This window comes from Cervus elaphus, chromosome 21 (assembly GCF_910594005.1).
Source record: "Cervus elaphus chromosome 21, mCerEla1.1, whole genome shotgun sequence".
NCBI lineage: Eukaryota > Metazoa > Chordata > Mammalia > Artiodactyla > Cervidae > Cervus > Cervus elaphus.
Genome location: NC_057835.1, coordinates 12591100 through 12614153, shown reverse-complemented (window position 1 = coordinate 12614153; position 23054 = coordinate 12591100). Strand labels below are relative to the sequence as shown.

General features: G+C 53.4%; 1 protein-coding gene across 3 annotated transcripts in view; it reads left to right on the top strand.

The window, feature by feature from the left end:
- The window catches only part of CCN4 (cellular communication network factor 4), a 33575-nt gene that overhangs the window by 5743 nt on the left and 4778 nt on the right, over nucleotides 1-23054 (top strand). For 2 of the 3 annotated variants that reach the window (XM_043879275.1, XM_043879274.1), the window contains exons 2-4: nucleotides 12998-13274; nucleotides 20161-20421; nucleotides 21800-21993. In XM_043879275.1, coding sequence (XP_043735210.1) covers nucleotides 12998-13274; nucleotides 20161-20421; nucleotides 21800-21993 — 732 coding nt within the window. The remainder of the gene's footprint in view (nucleotides 1-12997; nucleotides 13275-20160; nucleotides 20422-21799; nucleotides 21994-23054) is intronic. The other variant, XM_043879276.1, reaches the window with a different exon arrangement.

Here is a 23054-nt window from a genome sequence, read left to right as displayed (position 1 = left end):
GGATGCTAACAGGCCTGCTCTGTGCCCAGCCCCACCCTGTTTCTACAGAAGTGATGATAGTCTGTCAGCTCATGGTAGTTCCTACCGTCAAGGATGACTCACGTGTTGGAGACAGACTTTTAGCTCAGAGGAGTGTTTGAAAATCTGATAAGGAAGCTCAGAGAACTGCAGGAGAGAGGAAAAAAAAATTCAGTTCTGGGGCCCCGAGCCTGAATCCCTGGGGAGACCACCCCACCCTCACCAGCGTACAAGAATTGACATCTTGATGATTCTTATGCACATATCATGTCTAAAACCATCGAACTGAGAGACTCTGGTCTCTCCTCCAGCCTTGACTTCCTGATAATTTGGCAGCTCTCCTCCTCCTCCTTCCATCCCAAGGGGGAAGGGGGAGGAGCAGGGGAAAGAGAGACAGAAGCAGAGAAGGAACAGGGCCTCTCAGACGTGAGTGATGGGCATTCCAGGGGAGGTGATAAAATCTGCTCATCCCGTCCCCCTAATCCGGAGGCAAGTCCAGGCTTGGGGCACAGACCATGACTCTGCTTAGCCTTGGTGGGGATGTGAGCGGGGAGCGAGGGAAAGAGATTCCCGGCCCGAAGGACAGGAAGGGAAGGGCCGTCCCCACCTCTCCCCACCCCAGAATCTGTGTTGAGTCTCAGGGTGCAGAGAAGGGCCATGTGCCTTGATCTTGCCAGAGCTGGATGGGGAGAAGGGAGGAGCAGTTCTAAGGGGGACGGAACATTCTGAGAGCACTGGGACTCGGATCCTGCTCTTGGGGTAGAATGGTGGACTTGTCCAGAGAGTCAGTCATCCAGTCGCAGCTGTCACTTTAGACAAGCCACTCACCCTCACAGCGTTCATTTGCTAATCCCAAAAATGCGGAGACTGGACTTGACCCCAAACTTGCTTCCAGCCGGAGCCACGACCTTGTCCTAGGGCCACACTCATTCACCAGGTAGGCCAGGAGCAGGGCTCATTGCCATGATTCTTAGGCGGGAACTCCTGCCGCTGACCCTTCATTAGGAGCATTGCTGGCCTGGCACCCCAAAAGCCCATGTTCTGGGATGTCCCTCTAGATGCATTTCCTCCCTTTGAGGTGTCCCCAGCTATTCTCCCTTTGGCCCGTGTCTCCTCTTTTGACTCTCAGAGTGTACCCCATGGTTTCATAAAACTGGAAAATGTACCCCCAGCTGAATCTCCCAGGGTCCCACCATCTCAGTGGTACCTGGTCAGGCCTGGTCCTTAGGATCCCCAGATGCTGCAGCAAAGACCAATGCCAGCTCCCGCGGGTCTGCTGAGTGGGCTGTGCAGGTGCCCAGGACTCCAGAGTCTTAACGCTTATCACCACAGTCGATCCTGGAGGTCTTGCAAGCTTGAGAAGCATCCTTGTAAATATCGTTGAAGAGCCTGGTCCCACGTGCGTCCCCATCTCCGTGAATAATGCCTTCATCTGCCCCCCCCCATCAGAAACCTGGGGCGGTTTTCCACCCTAACCGCCCCACCCAGCACCTCCAGCTCCCCACTCCTCCCAGCTGCCAGGAGGAGCTGGACCCTCTTTTGGCTGAGCCCTCTGTCCTAACACCTCGCAGGATTCCCGCTGGGCCACAAGTGCAAGTCCACCCACGAAGTTTGGCGGCAAGAAAACAAATTCTGCTCATGGAATGAGGTGGAGTCAACCACAGAGGTTGAATTCAGAGAGGAGATCACCTTGAGCTTTCTGAGCCTCAGTTTCCTCATCCGTGACTCCTGGACATCCACCTCTGAATGGGTGGTATTGAGTACAGAGCTTGGAGCAGACAGCGCTCTTGAAACGGTCACTTTACTGCCTCCTCTGAGACCAGCCTAAGCCTGGTTTCCAGCCTCACCCTTTGGGACCGCCCCTCTTCACCTTCTTTCCAACCTCGAGGGCCATTCTCCCAAACGCTTGAGTGTTCCCCCTCTGCGTACCTGCCCCTGCTGTCCCTTCTGCCTGAAATGCCTTTCCCCACCTTCTCGGATCATGGAACAATGTCTTTGTAACCGGTACCCCTCTGAGAAGCTTCCTTCGGCCTCTCCCACCAGCTAGAGCAGCTGGCATCCCACCGTGGGCCCCCACAGTCCTTGTTCTCACTCAGGGGGAAAGAAACTCATCCTCAGCTGGAGATCTCAGCCGGCCCTGCCTCTCCTGTGAGCTGCCTTCCTCACCCCCTTTCCTCCTGCAAGACAAACCCCAGGGCCTTGGCACATGCTGTGCCCACCCCCAGCCGTGCTGGTGCTTTCTCCCTTCGGGCCCTGACACTGTCTCTGCTCAGCTTGCTGTCACTGTAACACACGCTATAGGTACCCAATGCACGGATGAATTAGTGAACAGAACCAGAAGCCAACCTGGGTGGCTGGGTAGGATGGAGGGGAGAGGGGAGCCCCACCGGCCTTTTTAAGAGTAGGCTTTGTGCTGGGAGGGGGAAGGAGGGACTCTGATGATAAGGCCTGGAGCTGGTTGCTGAGAGGACTGACCGGGTGAGCTGCAGCCACAGGCTTGGTTTCTGAGCCCACAACGAGGAGTCAGAAGACTCCACTCTCGTCCAGGCTCGGGTTTGGTCTCTGAGCCTCAATTTCTTCCCCCGAAAGTGGAGACAAGAAAGCCGCTCTGCCCGCGCCCTCAGCAGGATGCAGTGGGGGCCCAGGGGCGGTGGCAGCGCACAGCCCGGGGCTAAGGGCCAGCTCCCCGCTCCCTGCCGGGCCTCAGCTTCTCATCCGCACAAGGGACCTGAGAGTCCGAGTCGCAGGGCCCTAGTGGCAGAGGCAGACCGCAGGCCAGGTGCTGAGCATGTGCCGGAAAGGAGCTTGGGGTCACGATGAGAGAGTGACTATGGGGGTACTTCGGGGTTGCAAGTGTTGCCTTCTCAGCTTTTCTGAGTTCCTGGACTGCAGAAACTGGTGGGTGGGTGCTGCGCGGATGGTGGGGGGTCAGGGGGCAGCTGTAGTCATCTATCTGTCCTTCCTACTGCTTCCCTTGATGTTCAAATCTGCCTCCCCCAACACACACACACACATACACACACACACACACACGCACGCACGCATGCACGCATGCACGCACGCACTCACGCGCACACCCACCAATTCTTCCTGGCCCCATACTCCAAGTAGCCATGGCCTGACACATGCACGCTTCAGCTCTGAAAGGATCAAAGCAGCAGCCCTCGTGGGGCCCTCACGGTGTGCTGAGGACCACAGGCATCAGAGTCACTGCAGAATCCTGTGTCACCCCTGCTTTACTGAGCTGGGAACTGAGGCACAGTTTAATGACCTCCCTGCGATCCAGGCTTCAAAAACACACCAGAGCTCCCCACGCAGGACCGGGGGGACCCCTCCCAGGGCGTCCTGTGGGCCAGCCCCTTGCCCACGTCCTATGCTCCCTGCCTGAGTCAGAGCCCCATCCAGGAGGAGGAAGGGGGTGGGCTCAGGCTCCAGCCGTGGAGGGAGGGGAGACCTTATCTGAGGCCAGCTTAGCCAGCCGGCGACATCAGAGCCAGATGGCGCCAGAGGGGTTGCCTCACCCCAGCCTGCCCTGTCAGGGAGCAAGCGGCTCACTTGGGGCCACAGTCTCAGCATAGTTGCTGGAACCCAGGGACCCCCACTGCAGATCTGGGGGCTGGAACCCAGGGACCCCCACTGCAGATCTGGGGGCTGGAACCCAGGGACCCCTACTGCAGATCTGGCCACAGGAGCCGAAGATGGTCACCTCTGTTCTACTGGACCGCTGTTGCCTCCTCCCTTGTATTAAGCAGAGCAGGCCTGAACTCAGCGCAGGCCACTCCCCCCGCCGTGTCTGTCCTGGCTGTTGCTCCAGGGCTGGTCCCTTCCCTGGCTGGGCCGCGGCCACCATCACAGCCAGGCCTGCGGTGACCACTCTCCGTTCCTCCCAGTGAGTTGAATGAACTGGAAATTGGGCGAGAAAGGGTCCCTTGGAGTCCACAGGAGGAGGACGAGACCCACAGTCAGAGCCGAGTGTGTCATCCTCTGGCTGTCTCTAAGCTCGGAGGACGCCAGTGTCCCCGTCTGTCAAACGGGGACCACCAGCGGCCCTCGCACGGCTGATCCGGTCATCACCTGGCACGATGGACTGACTGACTCAGGAAACATCCCCGTCTCCCCCCAGCGGGTGCACACACCCCAGGCATGGCCCTCAGCTCCTCTTGCTGTGACCCCTGCCTGCCTTCTCTGTGTCCTTGGACCCTAATCCCTGGCAACAGTGACCTCTGGTCATTCCCACACCATGCCACATTTCCGCTCCCGCATGCTCCCTGCTCTTGCCATTCCTCGGCTTGGACCCCTCTCTGCCTTTCTGGTCAATTCTCATTCATCCTTTAAAGATGCAGAGCAAGTGGTTCCTCCTCCAGGAAGTCCTCCCTGCTTCCACAGCCCCACCCCTTCCCTCCTCATCCAGCTCTTACAGCCCCTCCTAGACTCTGCCGAGAAAACCCACAGTGGGGATCTTGAGTGTGATGCCTTAAGAGATTGATACCGAGCTCAAATCCCAACTCTGCTGCTTGCACGTGGCCTTTCTGACTTTTCTGTGGCTCAGTTTACTCATCTGTAAACTGGGGGAGATGACTATACAAGCAGCCTGTCTCAGAGTTACCACGAGGATTAGATGACTTAGGGCAGAAACTCATAAAAGAGGCACAAAAGGCAAAATGCAGACCATGTAGACTTCATTTTGCTCTTGATTCAAAGAAACCATCTGATTGTTTTTTAAAGCTTTGAGATAGTGAAGTTTGATTGTGGACTAAGTATTTGCTACAGAGAAAATCACGAAATTGTAACCAATTTTATTGGTATGAAAACTGGAATTTTTTAAAAATTCCCTGTATTTTAGAGACACTCTCTGAGGAATTTCGGGTAAAATCATGAGGTCTGAGATTTGCCTTGAAATCCTCAAGAACGAGAAAGCATGTGTGTAGGTAGGAGTAACAGAGGAAATAAGATATACAGAGGGTTGATAATTACTGAAGCAGAGGTAGGTATGTGAGATTCATTATATTATTCTCCCAAATGTGTAAATGTTCGAACACATCTCTGACAAAGAATGAACACTTCTAAAGTTTGATTATATGTAACCCTGATAGAAATTCCCGTCACTTGCTATGCACTCTATCAGGGTTTTAGCTTACTTAGAGCTCTGTCACTATATAACAGAAGTTAGTGACCATTTCCTTTTTCTATTTATCAGTTTATTGGCTGCGTGGGGTCTTTGTTGCTGCATGCTGGCTTTCTCTAGTTGTGGTGAGTGGGGGCTGCTCGTCACGGACGGACGTGGGCTCCTCACTGTGCTGGCTTCCCTTGTTGCAGAGCACAGGCCCCAGGGCACATGGGTTTCAGGAGCTGTGACGCCCGGGTTTAGTTGCCCCTCAGTATGTGAGAGTTTCCCGGACCAGGAATTGAACCAGTGTCCCCTGCATTGGGAAGCAGATTCTCAACCATGGGACCACCAGCGAAGTGATCATTCCTTAAAAAGACCAGATAGTAAATATTCTAAGCTTTGTGGAATATAAGCTTTCCATGGAATATTCTTTTCTGTTTTTTGCTTTGGTTTTTTTTTTTAAACAACTTTTTGAAAGTTGTTTAGAATCCATTCTAGTCAGTTACAGAAATGCCGTGGGTGGGATGTCCCCAGGGCTGGTGTCTGGTCCTTTGCTTTGTAAGGCAGTTGCCTTGTCCGTCCTCCTGGCTCCTCGGGAGACTGGCCGCTCCCTCGGGTTTTGTACCGGGAACTCTGTTGATGCTCTACATACATTTGATAAATGAAAGAACCCATGAGGGTTTATCGTCTGGAAAGAACTCTGGCTTCCTGCTGCTTCTATCTTCTCCATATAAAGGCTACTTTCCCAACCAGAAGCTCACAAGACTGCATGTTTATAAAACCAATTAGCAAAAAATCTCAACAAACCTTCCATCAGCCACGATGGGCAGCCTGGCCTGCACTGAGTCAGTGCCTGGGCCTCCAGGTCCCTGGAGATGCAGCCGTCGGTGTGGGAGTGAGCGTGGAAGACAGCCGTGCTGGGTCCTCTGAACACTCAGGCCAAGTGCCCTACAGGGGCTGAGCTAAGAGCTGCCCAAGACAGAGGCCCCCCATCCCCACCCAGACCCCAGGTACAGATGCAAGGGGTACACTCGGAGGAGGAGGAGCTCAGAAAATGTGTCCACCAATGCACATGGTAGGTAGCTGCCTGTTACTTAGAGATATAAAAGCATCGGGAAGGGGAGGCCACAGGGCGCCCCCAGCTCTGGGCCCAGGCCTGTGTCCACGTCCTCCCACTGCCCCCAGACCTCTCTTATCAGTGAAGGAATGAGCAGAAACTGCTTCCAAATAGGGCAACCCTATCCTTAAAGTCCCCAGGGCCCAGCTGGGGCCGGCTCAGGCCATTCCCATCTCAACCCTGCCCCCTGGTGGAGCATCTGGGTGCGGCCGCCTACACGTGGGCAAGCTAAGCTCTGGACTATGCTGTTGATGGAGGGCTTGCCCAGGGCGTGCCAGGAGCAGTGCTGGGCACTCAGGAGTTAAGAAACGGGAACCTGTCCCTGAAAACTCCACAAGAGTCTCCCATATCCTCTTTAGGGGACCCCTGGCAACTTGGGCTCAAGTGCATTACAATTCTCACCACCGCATATTGCAATCTTATATATGTGTCTGTACTCTGACTGCCTTGGGGTGAGGACCACGCTGTGTCCATCTGAGTACCAGCCCAGCCATGCAGGAGGTGCTTAGTACATGTGTGTGATAGGCGGATGCAGGAATGAATGAATGAATACGAATGTGAATGAATGAGGGAGTAGGGCAGCCTGGTGACAAGTCCCCTGGAGGGACACTCTGGGGACACTCTCCCAGCTTTAAAACCATGAGCAAGTTACGTCAACACCCTGAGCCTCAGTTTCCTCATCTGTGAAATAGGGGTAAGACTACAACTGCTCACTAGGGCTGCTGGAGGATGCTGTCGTCATTACTACTTTACACATGAGTACACAGATGCTCAGAGAGGGTGAGTCCAGGCCCAGGTCACACAGCCTTGGGAAATGGGTTCTGCTCCCTGCAGATGCCCGGCCCTTACCTCCTGGTCCCAGGGCCCCCCTCATTGATGAACTGCAAACACTTTCAGAGGACGGTGGGGTTCAGCTCCCTCATCTATCGGGATGATTAAGGTCTCCTGGGTGGCACCCCACCACCGCCAGCCTCCTACTCTCTGCTACTATACCCACCACCACCCACTTTTGTAAAAATGAAGTGAAACTGTTGGTAAAAGTCAGATGATACATTTACATGTTCCTGGATCTATTTTCAGGGAGTTGGAAAACATCAGAAAATTCACAGTCACTGCCCACTTCTAGACATCACCCCCAAATTATACATGCAGGGTTTCCTGTGGGGTCTTCAACTGAATATTCTTTCAGTTTTTTCCTTCTTAATTTTAATCTGCTTACATTTGCCCAGAAACTATGATTAAATGGATTGCTTTGAACCTGCCCACTGACTGCCCTCCTTGTCCAGAGGGTGCAGTATCGGACACGGTCTTAGTCCGTCCTGGCTGCTGGAGGAAAATACCACCCACTGGGTGGCTTACAAACGTGTTGCTCACAGTTCTGGAGACTCGAAATCCACGAGCAAGGCCAGCGTGGTCACATTCTAACAAGGCCCCTTTTCATAGTTGGCATCTTCTTGCTGTGTCCTCGCGTGGTGGAAGGGATGAGGGAGCTCTCTGGGGTCCCTTTCATAAGGGCACCAATCCGTGAGGGGTCCACCCTCATGACCCAATCACCCCCAGAGGCTCCACTTTGTGGCTCAAATGGCAAAGAACCCACCTGTCAATGCAGAAGAGGCAGGTTCAGTTCCTGGGTCAGGAAGATCCTCCGGAGGAGGAAACCGCAACCCACTCCAGTACTCTTGCCTGGAAAAATCCCATGGACTGAAGAGCCTGGTTGCCTACAGTCCACAGGGTTGCAAAGAGTTGGACATGACTGAGCGCACACATATACACATTAAGACCACCTTTAGAGAGGTTAGGATGCCAGCATACTGATCTGTGGGTGACCTAACAGTAAGTCCCCAGCAGACACTGAGGGGTCTTACCATGGGGAGCTAGTCTGTTTTTTATTTTGTTGTTGTTGTTTTTCAGTCTTTCTCACAAGACATGAAAAGCAAAGTAAACCATTTTCAGTTAACTACACAAGGCCCACTTAAGGAGCCCGGTGTCACCCCACGAAACCACAGAATGGCGTGTATTCCGCGGGTTGGCCTGGGCTGTTTAGTGTCCAGGCTGATCAAGCTGCCAGTGGGCTAGGCAAGTAAGTGCAGTTCTATAAAAGTCACACGTTAAGACAGGAAGATGGCCTAGAACTTCCCCCTGCCTCACGCTCCCCTGGCCCAGTTCTGTAAGACACGGGTACCATTCCCACAAGAATCACCAGGGATGCAGGTCAAATTACGGATTCCGGGCCCAGCAGAGAAGAGTTGAAGCTGAGGCAGGCTGTATCTTGTGGCATCCAGGCACCTGTATCTTACAAGGTCCTGAGGCCAGCGGTTCTCACCCTCGGCCACATTCAAGGTACAGCCCAGGCGCCTCAGTCTGGCTGCCTGGGGCCGGTGGCCAGGCACCAGCGTTTATTAAAGCTGCTGGGTGGTTCTGACAGCAGCGACGCTTGGGAGCCACCCCGGGAAGTGACTGTTTGAGACGCTGCCCTGAGGTCGCTGATGATGAAGGCGGCGGCTGAGTGGACAGAAGCAGGCAGGGGCCTGAGCCCTGGGTGCCTGGCCCGGGAAGCGTCAGGGCACAGCCCCACCCTCCCGTCTTCCCCATAGACACAGTGGCATCCTCGGGGAGTCCGCCTCCAGAAGCATGTCGTAAAAGAGACTTCTGTGTGAACAACTGCAGTTTGGAAGTAGCCAAGACTGTTCTTGACTCTCTCTGGCCTCCCACTGCTGCTGCGGCTGCTAAGTCACTTCAGTCGTATCTGACTCTGTGCAACCCCATAGACAGCAGCCTACCAGGCTCCGCTGTCCATGGGATTTTCCAGGCAACAGTACTGGAGTGGGTTGCTATTGCCTTCTCCTCTGGCCTCCCCTGGATGATAGATACTCTCCTCACTGTCTGGCTGTTATCCTTCCGTTTTTTCACCCTTCGCTTCTGCTGTTAGAAAAAATTACCTAGGCCCCACACAGCAGTGAGCTTACAACGGTCCTTGTGCCAAGACCAAGGGCACGTGGAGAGGCAATGCCATCTTGGGCACTCAAGATGGCTGATGTGTGTGTGTGTGTGTGTGTGTGTGCAGTCACTTTCCCTGGGATGGGTGCTAGACAAGGCAGTCGGGATTCAGAGGGTCATGCACCTATCCCAGGAGACCTCAGGCCCTGCCTTTAAAGGGCCTCCCACCCACAGCTCTCATCAAGGACCTTCTAGGGCTGGGAGCTTTCCTACCGCTAGATGGCGCCAACAGCAAGGGCTTGGCTCAGAGGACCCCGCCCCTTTCCCTCCAGTCCCAAGGCTGCCCTCATCTGTTTCACTCGTCCAAAGGCGGTCTTTCACTGGGGCTTCCCTTGAGGAGTTCCGTGCCCTGGGGCTCCCGGCCGGTAACTGGAAAACAGGCTTCCTTCTGGGGAGCTGTAACTTGGTATGGAGGCAGCAGGATGGGTGGTGACCCTGGTCCCAGCTCAGCTCAAAGGGTGCAGACCCCCAGGCCCTGCGACGGGCCCTGTGGGTGAGGGAGGTGCTCACGAGCCTGGCAGAGCAAGTGCACTGCACACACAGTGCTTCTGTGTACACGATGCCCTCCCCTGACAACCCCCCAAGGGGGCATTATTGTGGCCATTTCACAGACAAGGCCGTTGAGGCTCAGGAAGGTCAGGAAGCTTGTCCAAAACCACACAGAGGGAACCCTCTTCTGGCTGTTTTGGATCCCATGCTGTCTTCTTGACACTCGAACTTGGAAAAGAAAAGGCTCCAAGATGGTAGGTCCTGGAAAGTCAAGAAACTGCTACCAAGTCCCTTGGAGTCAACAATCCCCTATCCCACCAGGTGACATTTCCATAGCCTGCTACGGGTCATGCACCACGTTTCAGGCCCACAGAGGGAAGTAAGGCACAGACACTGCCCTTTACAAGCTCACATTCCTGTGAAGGAAGCACTACTTCTAATGCAACCTGGAAAAGGCATGGAAGGCTTCCTGGAGGAGATAACTTTTTTTTTTTTTTTTTTGCTGTGCCAAGAATAGGTCTCTAGGGTCTAAGAGCTGTCAGAGATGGCCTGGGGCGGCGGGGGGGGGCGGCGGGGAGGAGTCTCATAAATCTCCGGGCCTCCGGTGTCATAGCCTGACTAGGACAAGTCTCTCTCCATGGAGTCGGAAAGAGGAGGGTGTGAGCGCGTGCCTGTGTGTGTGTGATTTCATTGATTTACGGGTTTGATGTTTTGCTGTGTCTTGTGTTTTTGAGGAAAAGCAAACAAGTGCAAGCAAACTAAATGATTTCCAGATGAAAACAGACCAGCATTGCCAACCTCAGAGCAATCTGTCCCCCTACCAGCAAACTTGAATCCAAGCATAGAGGTGACAAAAACCTCAAATCAAGGTTTGCATTTTTGACTTTCAAAGGCCCTTTGTCAAATCAACATTCACCGCACTTGTCTTGTGCCAAACCTAGAACCCAGAGCCCAACTAATCCAGCCCTTCAACCTGCACCGCCTCTCCTGGCCTCTGGTTCTTACAACCAAGGGCGCAGGGATGCAGACCACTCACCTCAGCAGAGAGCTTCCTGCGCTGGAGGTCAGAGAGCCCCTGTGGCTGCCCTGGTGCCCCCCACTCTCCACACAGGCTCACGTTGTAATAAATCACCTCTATCGTCTGTTTCTCCCATAAGCCATGGTCCCATACACACAGGAGATGCTTAACTTCATCTTCAAATGCTTGAAACAGAAGCGAGATGGTGAACTAGCTCAGCAAATGTTCGTTGAGTGAAAGAGCGGGCAGAGGTCAAGGGCGCGGAGACGAGAGCTGGGAGAGTCACTGGTATCTAGGCCGTGAGGTGGCCACGTCATCTTGGACACCCTCTGCCTCTTTGGGTCTCGGTTTCCTCTCCAGGAGAAGGAAATGGCAACCCACTCCAGTACTCTTGCCTGGAAAATCCCAAGGATGGAGAATCCTGGCAGGCTACAGTCCATGGGGTCGCAAAGATTCGGACACGACTGAGCGACTTAACTTTCTTTTTCTTTTCCTCTCCAGGAAGAGGGAAAAGAATCTGTCTGAATAGCTCGGTATCTGTTTTGTTCAAAGAATGAAATGCAGTTCTATAAACCCACAGAACAGGGCTCCTCTGGTAACCTCAGAATTCAGGAGTCACTGCTGAGAAGCCCAGACAGGAGACTCTCCAGCTGGGACCACCGGCATGGGGGTGGGGAAATGGCTGGGAGCTGCCTACAGTCCTCACTCTCCATCCTCAGGCAATTCTCCTCCTCTCTGGGCCGAGGTTTCCTCGAGGGTAAAGAGGGAGGGGCCAGGATGGAGGGGCTGGGCAGGTGACTGGATCTCTGAGATACAGGCAATTTGAAGCTGGTAATACTGACCCCAGAGCCTCCTCCCTTTCCATCAGCCTCATCTGCAGCACAGAAGCGCTCTTTGGGGCTTAACCCCCGTTCCCCGCGGGCTTGCTGTCTTGTCCATCATATCTGCCAGGATATAGATGAATATATTGCCTGTGGATGGGAATGGGGTTCTGGGAAGGAGCACGGGTGGAGGGAAGTGGAGTGGGTATCCGCCACCCTCAGCACAGAGTCAGACCCCTCTCTGCAGGGCTGGCGCTGGACACAGGATCAGCCCTCACCCCACGGGGCAGAGTGGGCCAGCAGCAGCCCCGAGGCTGGACACCCATTGCTACCGCAGATCCCTGTAGCCCCTTCCCGGTGCTCAGCGGGGAACGTAATTAATAACAATGATAATGATAGGATGACCGGTTGGCTGACCAAAACCTGGCTGTACATAGGTATATTGTCTATGTGTGGAAGTTATAAAGAAGACACAAAGGAACTTATTAACAAAACAGAAACAGACCCACAGGCATAGAAAACCAAAGGCAAAGGGGAGGGATAAATTAGGAGTTGGGGATTAACACATACAGACGATGTATAAAGGGCTTTCCTGAGCGTTCAGCAGTAAAGACTCTTCCTGCCAATGGAGAAGATACGGGTTCAATCTCGGTTCGGGAAGATCCCCTGGAGGAGGAAAAAGACAACCCACTCCAGTATTCTTGCTTGGAAATCCTGTGGACAGAGGAGCCTGGCAGGCTATAGTTGAAGTGGTGGTAAAGAATCAGACACGACTTAGCCACTAAACCAACCAACCAACCTACAAATGTATTAATATGTATAACTGAGTCACTGTAACTGAATGTGTACACAGTATAAACATATGTATAATGAATACAGTTAATATATATAACTGAATACATGTGAAACTAATCCAACAGTGTAAATCAACCACACTTTAATTTAAAAAAATATATATGAGTCAGCTCTTAAGGACCCTTAGTGCAGAGAGGGTGGATCCATAGGACAGAGAGAAAAGGGCGATGGGGTGAAGAGAGAGTCGGGTTTTGGGGCTGAGCCTACAGTGTGATTCATCAGAAGGCATTTTCTCAAAGCCGCAGCTCTCTCTTCTGCAAAGGAGGCCGATTCACCGACCTCCCAGGTTGTGGGATGGTCAGAGGGGAAGGAGACACCCATGGGCTCAGAGAGCTGACAGGAAGCCTGACCCAGCACCCCAAGCAGGGGAATTTGGGCAGCCGACTTCTTGTCCTAATGCCAGCTCCTCCATCCTAGTGAGGAAACAGGAGGTGTCTGGCCATCCAAAGCATGGCAGAGAGTTGGAATTTGACGTAAACCTTTGGAACTCCGTGAAGATGGGAAGGCGACTGTCGGCCTTTGGCCTGGGACCCCTCTTCCGGGCAGCCTCCTTTACGTCTTCCCTCCCCCCGCAGGCCCTCTCCCCACCCCCCACGGCCATGGGCCCCACTGCAGCCCCGCTGGAGGACACCTCGCGCCCCCAGTTCTGCAAGTGGCCGTGCGAGTGCCCGGTGGCCCCGCCCCGCTGCCCGCTGGGCGTCAGCCTCATCACGGACGGCTGTGAGTGCTGCAAGGTGTGCGCCCAGCAGCTGGGGGACAACTGCACGGAGGCTGCGGTCTGCGACCCCCACCGGGGCCTCTACTGCGACTACAGTGGGGACCACCCGAGGTACGCAGTAGGAGTGTGTGCACGTAAGTGAGACCCCCCACACCATCGGCCAGCCCCAGACCCCCAGCTCTGGCCCACAATAACCCCCCACCATCCATAGCCCTTTCCTCTGGCCAGGCTTGGTTCTTCAGGAGGTACCCAAACCCACTCCCCCTCCACCCCAGTCCATGATGATGGGCCGGAGGCTGAGCAGGGAGGAACGCAGCGTTCCTCTTGCATCTGGACCTTGTCTTCTCTGGCCTCCATCCGTAGATGAGTCCAGGGAAGAAGGATCCACCAGGAGAGACCTAAGCCTGGTTCTGTTCTCCCCGCGGTAGAACACTTTGCAGGATGCCCGGGACCTCCCAGGGGCACTAGGAACCTGTGGAGCTCCAGATATTTTAGTAACGTCAATTAACATAATCTGGTATGAAAACATTTAGTAACCTTGCAAGAACAAAAAGCAGCAGCCTGAAGCCATCTCTTCCTACCACCCACCCACGTTCCTCTAGTTCACTACAGTCACTTTTAACTTTTCGGCCCTTTCTTCTGGTAATTGCAACTATTCTAGCATGTCTTGTTATATCTTAATCAGCTTAAAATATCAATTGTGCATAATCTATAATTGTGGGTGATCCTATATGATAGTTGACTTAACTCCTTAATACTGCCTGACACCTCCCCCAGCTTCCAATATCATTGTCATATTTTTTATTTTAAACCACTATTTGACCACTGTGTACAATATTAGGATGATGTAAATGGTTTTCACTAATGCATGAGATAGTATACTTGCTCGAATTTCCTTTATTATGAAGTTTTTTTGTTTTTCCTGGAGTTTCTACTTGCTTTTGTTCTTTTTTACTCTTGGTCTTCATGATAGCCCCATACTGGGGGAGAAGCAGTTGTTTTTTGTTTTTTCGTTTGCTCTTCAAAGGGTTATATCATTTCCTTTGTTGTTCCCAGAGGCCTCCTTTCTGGGGCTTTCTGGTCTCCTTCTATCTGGGCTGGCATTCACTTACCTTGAATCATATGAGCATTTATTCAATATACATGACCAGTATGAGATGAAAACAGGTAAATTAGCATCATGAAGTGAAGTGCAAGTTGCTCAATCATATCCAACTCTTTGAGATCCCATGGACTATACAGTCCACGGGATTTTCCAGGCCAGAATACTGGAGTGGGTAGCCATTCCCTTCTCCAGGGGATCTTCCCAACCCAGGGATTGAACGTCTCCTGCATTCAGGCATATTCTTCACCGTCTGAGCCACCAGGGAAGCCCAAATAGGCATCATGGCAGCAGCTTAACTTCTGAAAACACAAAGCCTCATAAACTCAAGAACTCCTTTCTTGCCTTAAGGCTGAATCAAGCTTTCCTCATGCCTGTGACTCTAATACACCCTACTGCATGCTCACACACATCAGACTCTATCTTCAGCTAACTCATTATATTTCCTCAAGTGTCATTGATGAAGGTTATACACATAATTTCAAGTCAAGATACTTATGGATTTATGGTTAATCTATGAGCACTTTCTGCTATTTTTACATTAATTCCTGCTTCAACTTTCATATCAAGTCATCTTGCGTTCCAAGTAACCATCACTGGTTCTCCCATCTTTCCATGTTTCCCCCTTTTATGGAGACTCGTTATTAACCCCACAAACCAGTGTGTTCAAAGAGAACTTGCAGATTCCATCTGCATAGAATCATCTGACATGTTGGTTACAAATGTTTTTCTGAGCCCCACCCCGGCCTTACTCACTCCATTTCTTTGGAAGTGGGGGTGGGAGTCAACAAATTTTAACAAGCTCTCTGGGTGACTCTCATACTCAGGTTTGAGACTGATGGCCAAAGTATACAGTCGCTCATACACTCTCTCCCCGCACCCAGGTAAGGAAACCAGGCTGAGCCCCCCTGCGCTAGAATCCCCTCCACTTCTACGAGACTGTCTCATCATTTCTTTCCTCTTTTAGAGCTGTCCTTCAAGGCAATTCACTGTGACTATATCAGTCCCTAACGTTGCCCTGACACCTCACCACGTGCCGGGCACCACAACTCTATAGACATTCTCTCATGGACCCACAGACCCTGCAGACCCACAAGCGCCTCTCCTGCCTGTCTTTACCACCCAGGACCTGGAAAATCACCTAGCTCTACTCCACTCCCCCACCTCTTCAGATGTCACCTCTTTACTCAACATAGCCTCTCGGTTCCCCCTCATCATGAGTCTGCGCGTAGCTTCTTTCCTTGCATTTGGAAAGAAGATGGTGGATTTCAGGATACTGTAATAAATGTGACACGGGCCAGGCGTTTTCCAGTCACAGAGATCTACAGACATTGAAATAAATAAGGTTCAATAAGGGGAACAGACTTTATCAGAGGTGTTACATGTCCACATCCATTGTGAAATTCCAAGAACAGAGCTATCATAGGAAGACTTTTTACATTTATTTGCATAGTGAATACTTTTTTCCAGGCAGAATTTTACCCAGTTATCCACCTGCACACCACACACACACACACACACACACACACAATTCCTCCATGTTCTATGGAACATCTTCTCAGAAATACTGCCATAGTGTCTAAATTCATGAAACCCTAATGCAATAAAGAAGAGAGTCCAGGGTCTGAAAGCTATAGAGAGAAAGATGTTTGGGGGCCAGAGGGGAAAGAGAAAGAAGAGGTTATTTACATAGAAAAATCTGTCAGCAAATGGCCAACCAATGGACATTCCCCAGGACAGGCTAAATCTGTCCTTAGAGATGTGCTTGTAATTAGGCCAGGACAAGGAAATAAAAAACAAGAAGTTGCAACACTGCCATAAACAATTCAAAGAGAGGATGGTGGGGACTATGGCAAACTAATGAACGTAAACTTTAGCCATTAAGGTCAGGCAGAAGAGGGAGCCTGATCTGGTCTAGTCTACTTACCTTTCAAGAGAATCCAGAAAAAGAAAATCCAGGTTCATGTATGATTTGTAATTCTGGCAGCGCATTCAAAACATTTTTTTAAAAAACACTCCATGGGCCAAACTAAATACATCTGTGGGCAGAGAGTGACCTCTGAATTAAACTGTTTGGCTATTTTGGTTGTGCAAACACGACTCTGCATTCAATGCAACTGGGTCAGGATTGAGGGCAGTGTGGTTTGCTGGAAGGGTCATGAAATTTACAGGCAGACACCCTTGGGTTTTGAATCCTGGCTCTGCCACTTGCTGGCTACGTGACCGTGGGCACATTACTTAAGGAGCTTGATCGAACCAACCCTGTATGATGGTTGAGGCTAAACAAAGAATTTCACAAGAGCCTAAACTGTGACCAGTTGCTCTTGGATACTGCTTCGCATTTCCTTTGTAGAAGTCCCCTTAGCTTCATCCAGGGTTATCCTCACAGTCTGGGAGGCAGGGCTAGTTTCAAGCTCTGACTCTCCTGTCTGATGAGTAAAGGAGCAGAAAACCCATGCATGGTGTTTGAAGCTAGACAACCTAAGTTCAAACCTCAGTGACATAATCAACTAACACAATGGGTCTAGGGAAGCTGCTTAACCTTTTTAAGTGTCAGCTTCCTCATCAAGGAAAATGCAATGAATAATGCCTACCTTTTTGGGTGGTTCGGATGTCAAGTGCCTGATACATGGGAGAAGCCCAATATAGAGTAGGGCTAACCCCACCTGATATCCCACCACCCACTGCTTCATTCACTCATAATGAACACAGGTTAGTGATGGTACATCAGTGGGGTTACAACAAGGCATAGCCCACTGTCCTTGCTCCCATGAAGCTGACCAGGGGTGGAGCTAGAAGAGTAAAGGTCTGGATAGCACAGCAAGGCGACTTGAATTCCCAGAAGTCCCTCAATAAGAAGAAAGCCCACCAGGTCATGCCTGAATGGACCCGCACTTCTGAATGGTGAAGGAGGCTGGGCCAGCTTCCCTGTCTGATCAGAAGCTGGTCCTTCAATCAGTTATAAAGAAATCGAATAAGGAAGGGGTGCCAGAGCTTGCCGGTAGGACCATCACAGCCATCCCACGTACCATCCATCTTTGCCCCCACCCCCCCCAAACCTCCCAGGAGACTGTGAACAACTTCTGGAGGCAAAGGGTCCCAATCTTGGCTGCAAACTGGATTCACCTGGGGAGCTGCTGCTACGTCGTGACCGATTCTGTGGGACCCCATAGACGGCAGCCCACCAGGCTCCTCCGTCCCTGGGACTCTCCAGGCAAGAATACTGGAGTGGGTTGCCATTTCCTTCTCCAACGCATGAAAGTGAAAAGTGAAAGTGAAGTCACTCAGTCGTGTCCGACTCTTCGAGACCCCATGGACTGCAGCCCACCAGGCTCCTCCGTCTAAGGGATTTTCCAGGCAAGAGTACTGGAGTGGATTGCCGGAGCTACCAAGGTCAAAAAATGAAAAGTACAAATACCGAAGCCTAGGTCCACCCCCAGGTACTGGGGCATGGTGTGGGCATCATGATTTTAAGGAGCTCCCCCAGGGAGTGCCACTGTGCCGCTGGTGATGAGAACCACCGTGCTAAGGCTCCCAGCACCCAGCAGTGCCCTCGCCGCCCAAAGTTCCTCCACCCAGGGGCAGAGCCGGCTCCAGCAGCACTCCATTCTCCCATCCACCAACACACAGGCGCACACACACTCCCTGGAGTCAGAGGGCACGGCCAGGCTCGGAATGAAAGATGAGTGATTCACCAGGTGATTCATTCATTGTTTTGCTTTCCTATTTCCCCTCCTTTACTGGTGTCCGATGGAAGGAAATGGCGGTGGAGTCAGAGCTTGTGGGTGCAGCTTCATCAGACACCAGCTGGGGGACTTGGAGCAGATGAATCACTGTGCCCCCACCCACCCAGCTCCCCTCTCTGCCAAAGAGAGAAAACAAAGCTCTCCTAGGACAGTCACCGAGAGACTGTGTGAGATAACTTAGATGGTGCCTGGCTCCAGATCGGACGGGCAGCGTTAGTGTCCTTCCTGTCTGTCCCTCCTCCCCCAGATCAATCACCTCCAAGGAAAACCAGCAGTCACCCCAACATCCCCACTGGCTGCTGTCCTGCCCCCTCCACTTGCAGAACCGAGCGCTGTCACTTTAGGCGTGTGACTCAACCTCACTGAGACGCAGGTTTGCAGCAGGTGAAAACGCAGGTGATGACGTGGTCCTGTTTCCTTCTGGGATGAAGTCGGCGATGCAAGGAAGCCTAACACAAAGCAGGTCGGGTGACCAAGAACCTTCCCTCCTGTGAGATAAAGGGATGAGGGTGGTGGTGATGGTTCGGCTTCAGGTGAATCCAGGAGATATGCTGGAACTATTGGCAGACCAGCCCTCCTGGGGTGAGTGCCCCTGGATGCCCTGGGCTTTCTGTCTGCACTTCTAGACACTGTCCTCAGAATGGGACTAAGATGGAAAGCCGGGATGCTGGTCAGAGCCCGGTAGCCCCGCATCTTTTCTGGAGCTCCAAGTTTGCAGAACTGGCTCCACTCTGAAGTCCACCAGGCATCTCGAGACTAGGAAAGAGCTTGAAGCCACCCACCCCAACCTTGCTCTTCTGAGGACAGAGCATCCCTGTCCTTCCAGGGCTCGGGACATAGAACAAGGAGTCCTCCTTGATTCTCCTCTCATCCTCACATCCCAGCTGTCAGCGATTCCCTCCAAACAGACTCAGAAGCAGGGCCCTTCTTCTCCTGGTTGCCCGTCCCTGGTCCAAGCACCACCGTCTCTAATCTGCTCTTATCTGGGTTCCCCGGCGTGACTTTCTGACTCTGCCGGAACCCTGTCGGTCTGTCCTCAACTCAGCACCATCAAGGTTTTTTTGAAGCATAATGCATATCGCCGATTCATCATTACTCACTGAGCACATATTGTGTATCAACCGGAGTTCCAGGCTCTAAGAGCTTTGCATTTTCCTCTGAGCCTCCGGGGAAGCCCTCTCTCTCCTCATCTCCTGCCTCCAGCCCTTTTCCCTCCCTCCCCTCCCCTTTCCCACCCCAGGCCTTCCTGCTGCCTACAGTCCCTTCCCTGCCTAGAAGGCTTCTCTCCCAACACTTGGGCAGCTCAGCTCCCCGCCTCCTTCCCATCTTTGCTGAAAAATCATCACCTCTGTGAGGCCCTGTCTACCCGCCTTGTTTAAATCTGAAACTTTCCCCCTCCCTCTTCCAACTCCCTGCTTTAATGTCCCCATCAACACTCTAGATGGTCCACTGTCTCCTCTGCCCCCTTTCTTCTCTGGCGGTTCAGACACTAAAGAATCTGCCTGCAATGTGGGAAACCTGGGTTCAGTCCCTGGGTTGGGAAGATTCCCTGGAGGAGGGCATGGCAACCCACTCCAGTATGCTTGCCTGGGGAATCCCATGGACAGAAGAGCCTGGCGGGCTACAGTCCATGGGGTGGCAAAGAGTCAGATAGGACTGAGAGGCTAAGCACACAGGCACAAGCTCCTTGAAGTCGTGACTTTTGTCTCCTTCCTTCACTACTAAATCCCCAGTACCTGGGACACCCCACAAAATAGGCGTTGAATGAACCCAGTCTCTTGCAAAGTGTTCTGATGGGTTTCCCATCGCATCTGCCTCCTCTCACAACTGTGGCCCTTGAGGCAGATAACTGTCAGGACCAGGCTCTGTGCCACTTGCTGGGACAGAACACTGGGCTAGCTGCCCGGGGTCCTAGTCCTGGCCAGTCTGTAGCCTCCCACCCCTTCGTCCAGCCCTCCAGACGGGCACCGGGTGTTTCTGCGCGGGTTCATTGGGCGGCCACATCCTCCGCTCAGGTCCCACCAAACCGGCCAGGGCAGCTGGCCCCAGTCCTTCTCCACGATGGGGACCCCGGGGCGTGGGGTGCGGGGGCCATAGTGCAGCAGCAGGAGGCTGCCCTGCGGGGTCCGCCCTGCCCTCAGCCGGCCTGACCCTCCGCGCCTGTGTCCGCAGAGGTGGTCGGCGTGGGCTGCGTGCTGGACGGCGTGCGCTACAACAACGGCCAGTCCTTCCAGCCCAACTGCAAGTACAACTGCACGTGCGTGGGCGGCGCGGTGGGCTGCACGCCGCTGTGCCTCCGCGCACGCCCCCCGCGCCTCTGGTGCCGCCGCCCCCGGCGGGTCAGCGTGCCCGGGCGCTGCTGCGAGCAGTGGGTGTGCGAAGACGACGCCAGGAGGCCCCGCAAGACGGCGCCGCGCCACACGGGCACCTCTGGTGGGTGCGGGGCGCGGGCGCGGGGCGCGGGGAGGGCCGCCCCAGCCCGCGGAGGAGGAGGGGATGGCGGGCTCGGTCGGTCCCCAGCAGGCCTCCTAGAACAGAGCCACCGGGTGGGGCCGGGGGCGGCGGCGGCCTGCCCACCGCGTCAGTGTGTGTGGCCCGGTGACCTCCTTCTGAGCGAGCACAAGCAGAGCCCCTGCCGCGTGGGTGACCTAGAAACCAAAGCCTTTCCATCCTCCTCGGCAAATCCCTGCCCACCGCCGCCTCCTTCGCAGCCCGCCCTCCTCTCGTCAGTCCTCAAAGGCCTCTGCTGTCTCCTGTCTCCCGAGCATCCTCTTCTCTCACTCATTCACTCCTGCATTCGTTCACCCATCTCCCCTGCACACCTGCTGTCTCTCCCTGCAGGTTCCCCTCTCTGGCTTCTGGGCATGTGTGTTATCAAGAGGGACCGGCTTCCTCTTCCCGTCTTTTTCTTGTGGATCTTGCTCCATCCCTCTGTGAGATCACTCCTTGGTCTCCCTGGTTCTGCACCTATCTCCACCTCTCAGCTCACTGCCTTTTCCATTTCTCAGACACTTATGAGCCCTCCCTGTATTCTGCTTGCCAGGATACATCCATTGAAAGAACCAGCCGAGAGCTGGCGTTTAGTCCCCCCTTCCTGAGGGCTTACTAAGGATGGGCACAGCTTTTGGGCCCTGTCATGTGCCTGAACCCCTATTTTCTATCCACCACCAGGGACAGGAGGCAGGGAGGTGCTAGTGTCAACCCCACTTACAGGCGGGGAGCTTGGGGCTCAGAGGTGGGAGCCAGTTTATTGGAAGCTATCCAGATACTAAGGGGTGGCGCTCAGAGCTGGACTCCGACAATTTGCCTCTGAAGCCTGCGTGTCTCCTTAGCCACGATGCCCTGAGCTTCACTCAGATGACGTTCTAGTACTGGGCAAGCACTCCCCTTGACCTTCCCCAGATAATGTCATCTCCGCAGGGGCAGGACCGGTGTCTTTTACCCTTTTATTCCCAGCACCTTGCAGATGCCTGATGTGTACTCGGTCAATATCTGGACCCTTTTATTGCCATACCAGCCCTGCAGGGCAGATGTTATTGTTCCAGAGAAGAGCCTGAGGCCCAGAGTAAGTTGTCTAGTATCAGGTCCACCTGTCTCTAAAGATGGTCCTCCCTCTGGAGAAGTATGAGGAACTCATAACAAGTTCTCTTCTCTCTGGGGACCCATGCTAGTTAGAAGCCAACTTGGCCTCCAAGCGGAGGGACTGCCCATTCTCTGAGGTTCAGGGACCCCAACCCTTAGGGTTGTGACCGCAGGGATTGGGGGGCTGATGGAGGCTGGGAAATCACCGGCACCTGGTCTGCATCTGCAGGGACCACGGATGAGATAGAGCCGTGGCACAAGAACTGCATCACGTACACCAGCCCCTGGAGCCCCTGTTCCACCAGCTGCGGCCTGGGGGTCTCCACCCGCATCTCCAATGTCAACGCCCGGTGCTGGCCTGAGCAGGAGAGCCGCCTCTGCAACCTGCGGCCGTGCGACATGGACCTCCGGCCACACATCAAGGTGGGTCCGCCTCCCAGGGAGTGGCAGGCGTCTCGGGTCAGGAAGATCCGCTGGAGAAGGGATAGGCTACCCACTCCAGTATTCTTGGGCTTCCCTGGCGGCTCAGCTGGTAAAGAATCCGCCTGCAATGTGGGAGACCTGGGCTCGATCCCTGGGTTGGGAAGATTCCCTAGAGAAGGGAAAGGCTACCCACTCCAGTATTCTAGCCTGGAGAATCCCACGGACTGTATACTCCAGGGGTAGAAAAGAGTTGGACACAACTGAGCGACTTTCACTGAAGATAGCTCTCAGACTGTATGAGCTTCAGGCCCACACATTGCCTGGATCGGCTCCACCCCCATTTCATGCAGGGTGCTGTGCATAGTTGACCAGAACAGCCATTCATTCAATGAGTTTAGTACGTGCCTACTGGGGCTTTCCTGGTGGCTCCGTGGTAAAGAACCTGCCCGCCAATGCAGGAGACATGGGTTGGATCCCTGGGTTGGGAAGAGCTCCTGGAGAAGGAAATGGAGACCCACTGCAGTATTCTTGCTTGAGAAATTGCATGGACAGAGGAGCCCGGCGGGCTACAGTCCATGGGGGTCTCAAAAGAATCGGAATCAACTTAGCAACTAAGCAACAAGAGCCATGTACCAGGCAGAAAACTAGACTGTAGGGATGCGGAAAGAGCCTCGCCCTTGAGTGGCCCACAGCACCACAGAGCTCCCTTTAAATAATGCCAGTTCAATTGAATAAGTTGCATGAAAAGGATGTGTGTGAGAGTCTATGGGAGGCAGAGGAGAAGGAGTTTAGGGTTAAATGAGTTGTCTTGGAGGCCATGATGTCTCTGCCCCTAACCAGCAGGGGGCGCTTGGCAGGCTGAAGGAGCCCACAAAGTCATCCTGTGTTGGAGAAACTGACCTGGGCATTGGCAAGGCAGAAGGCGGGAACGAAGGGAAATTGCAGGTTGAGAGAGATGTGCCGGGGCAAGGCAGTCTCTTTCTGCGCTCGGCTTCCTCTTGCATAATACAGCTGGGTCTCGTTGCCTTTGGGGTGATCCTTCCTAGTTTGAAGATGCTGCA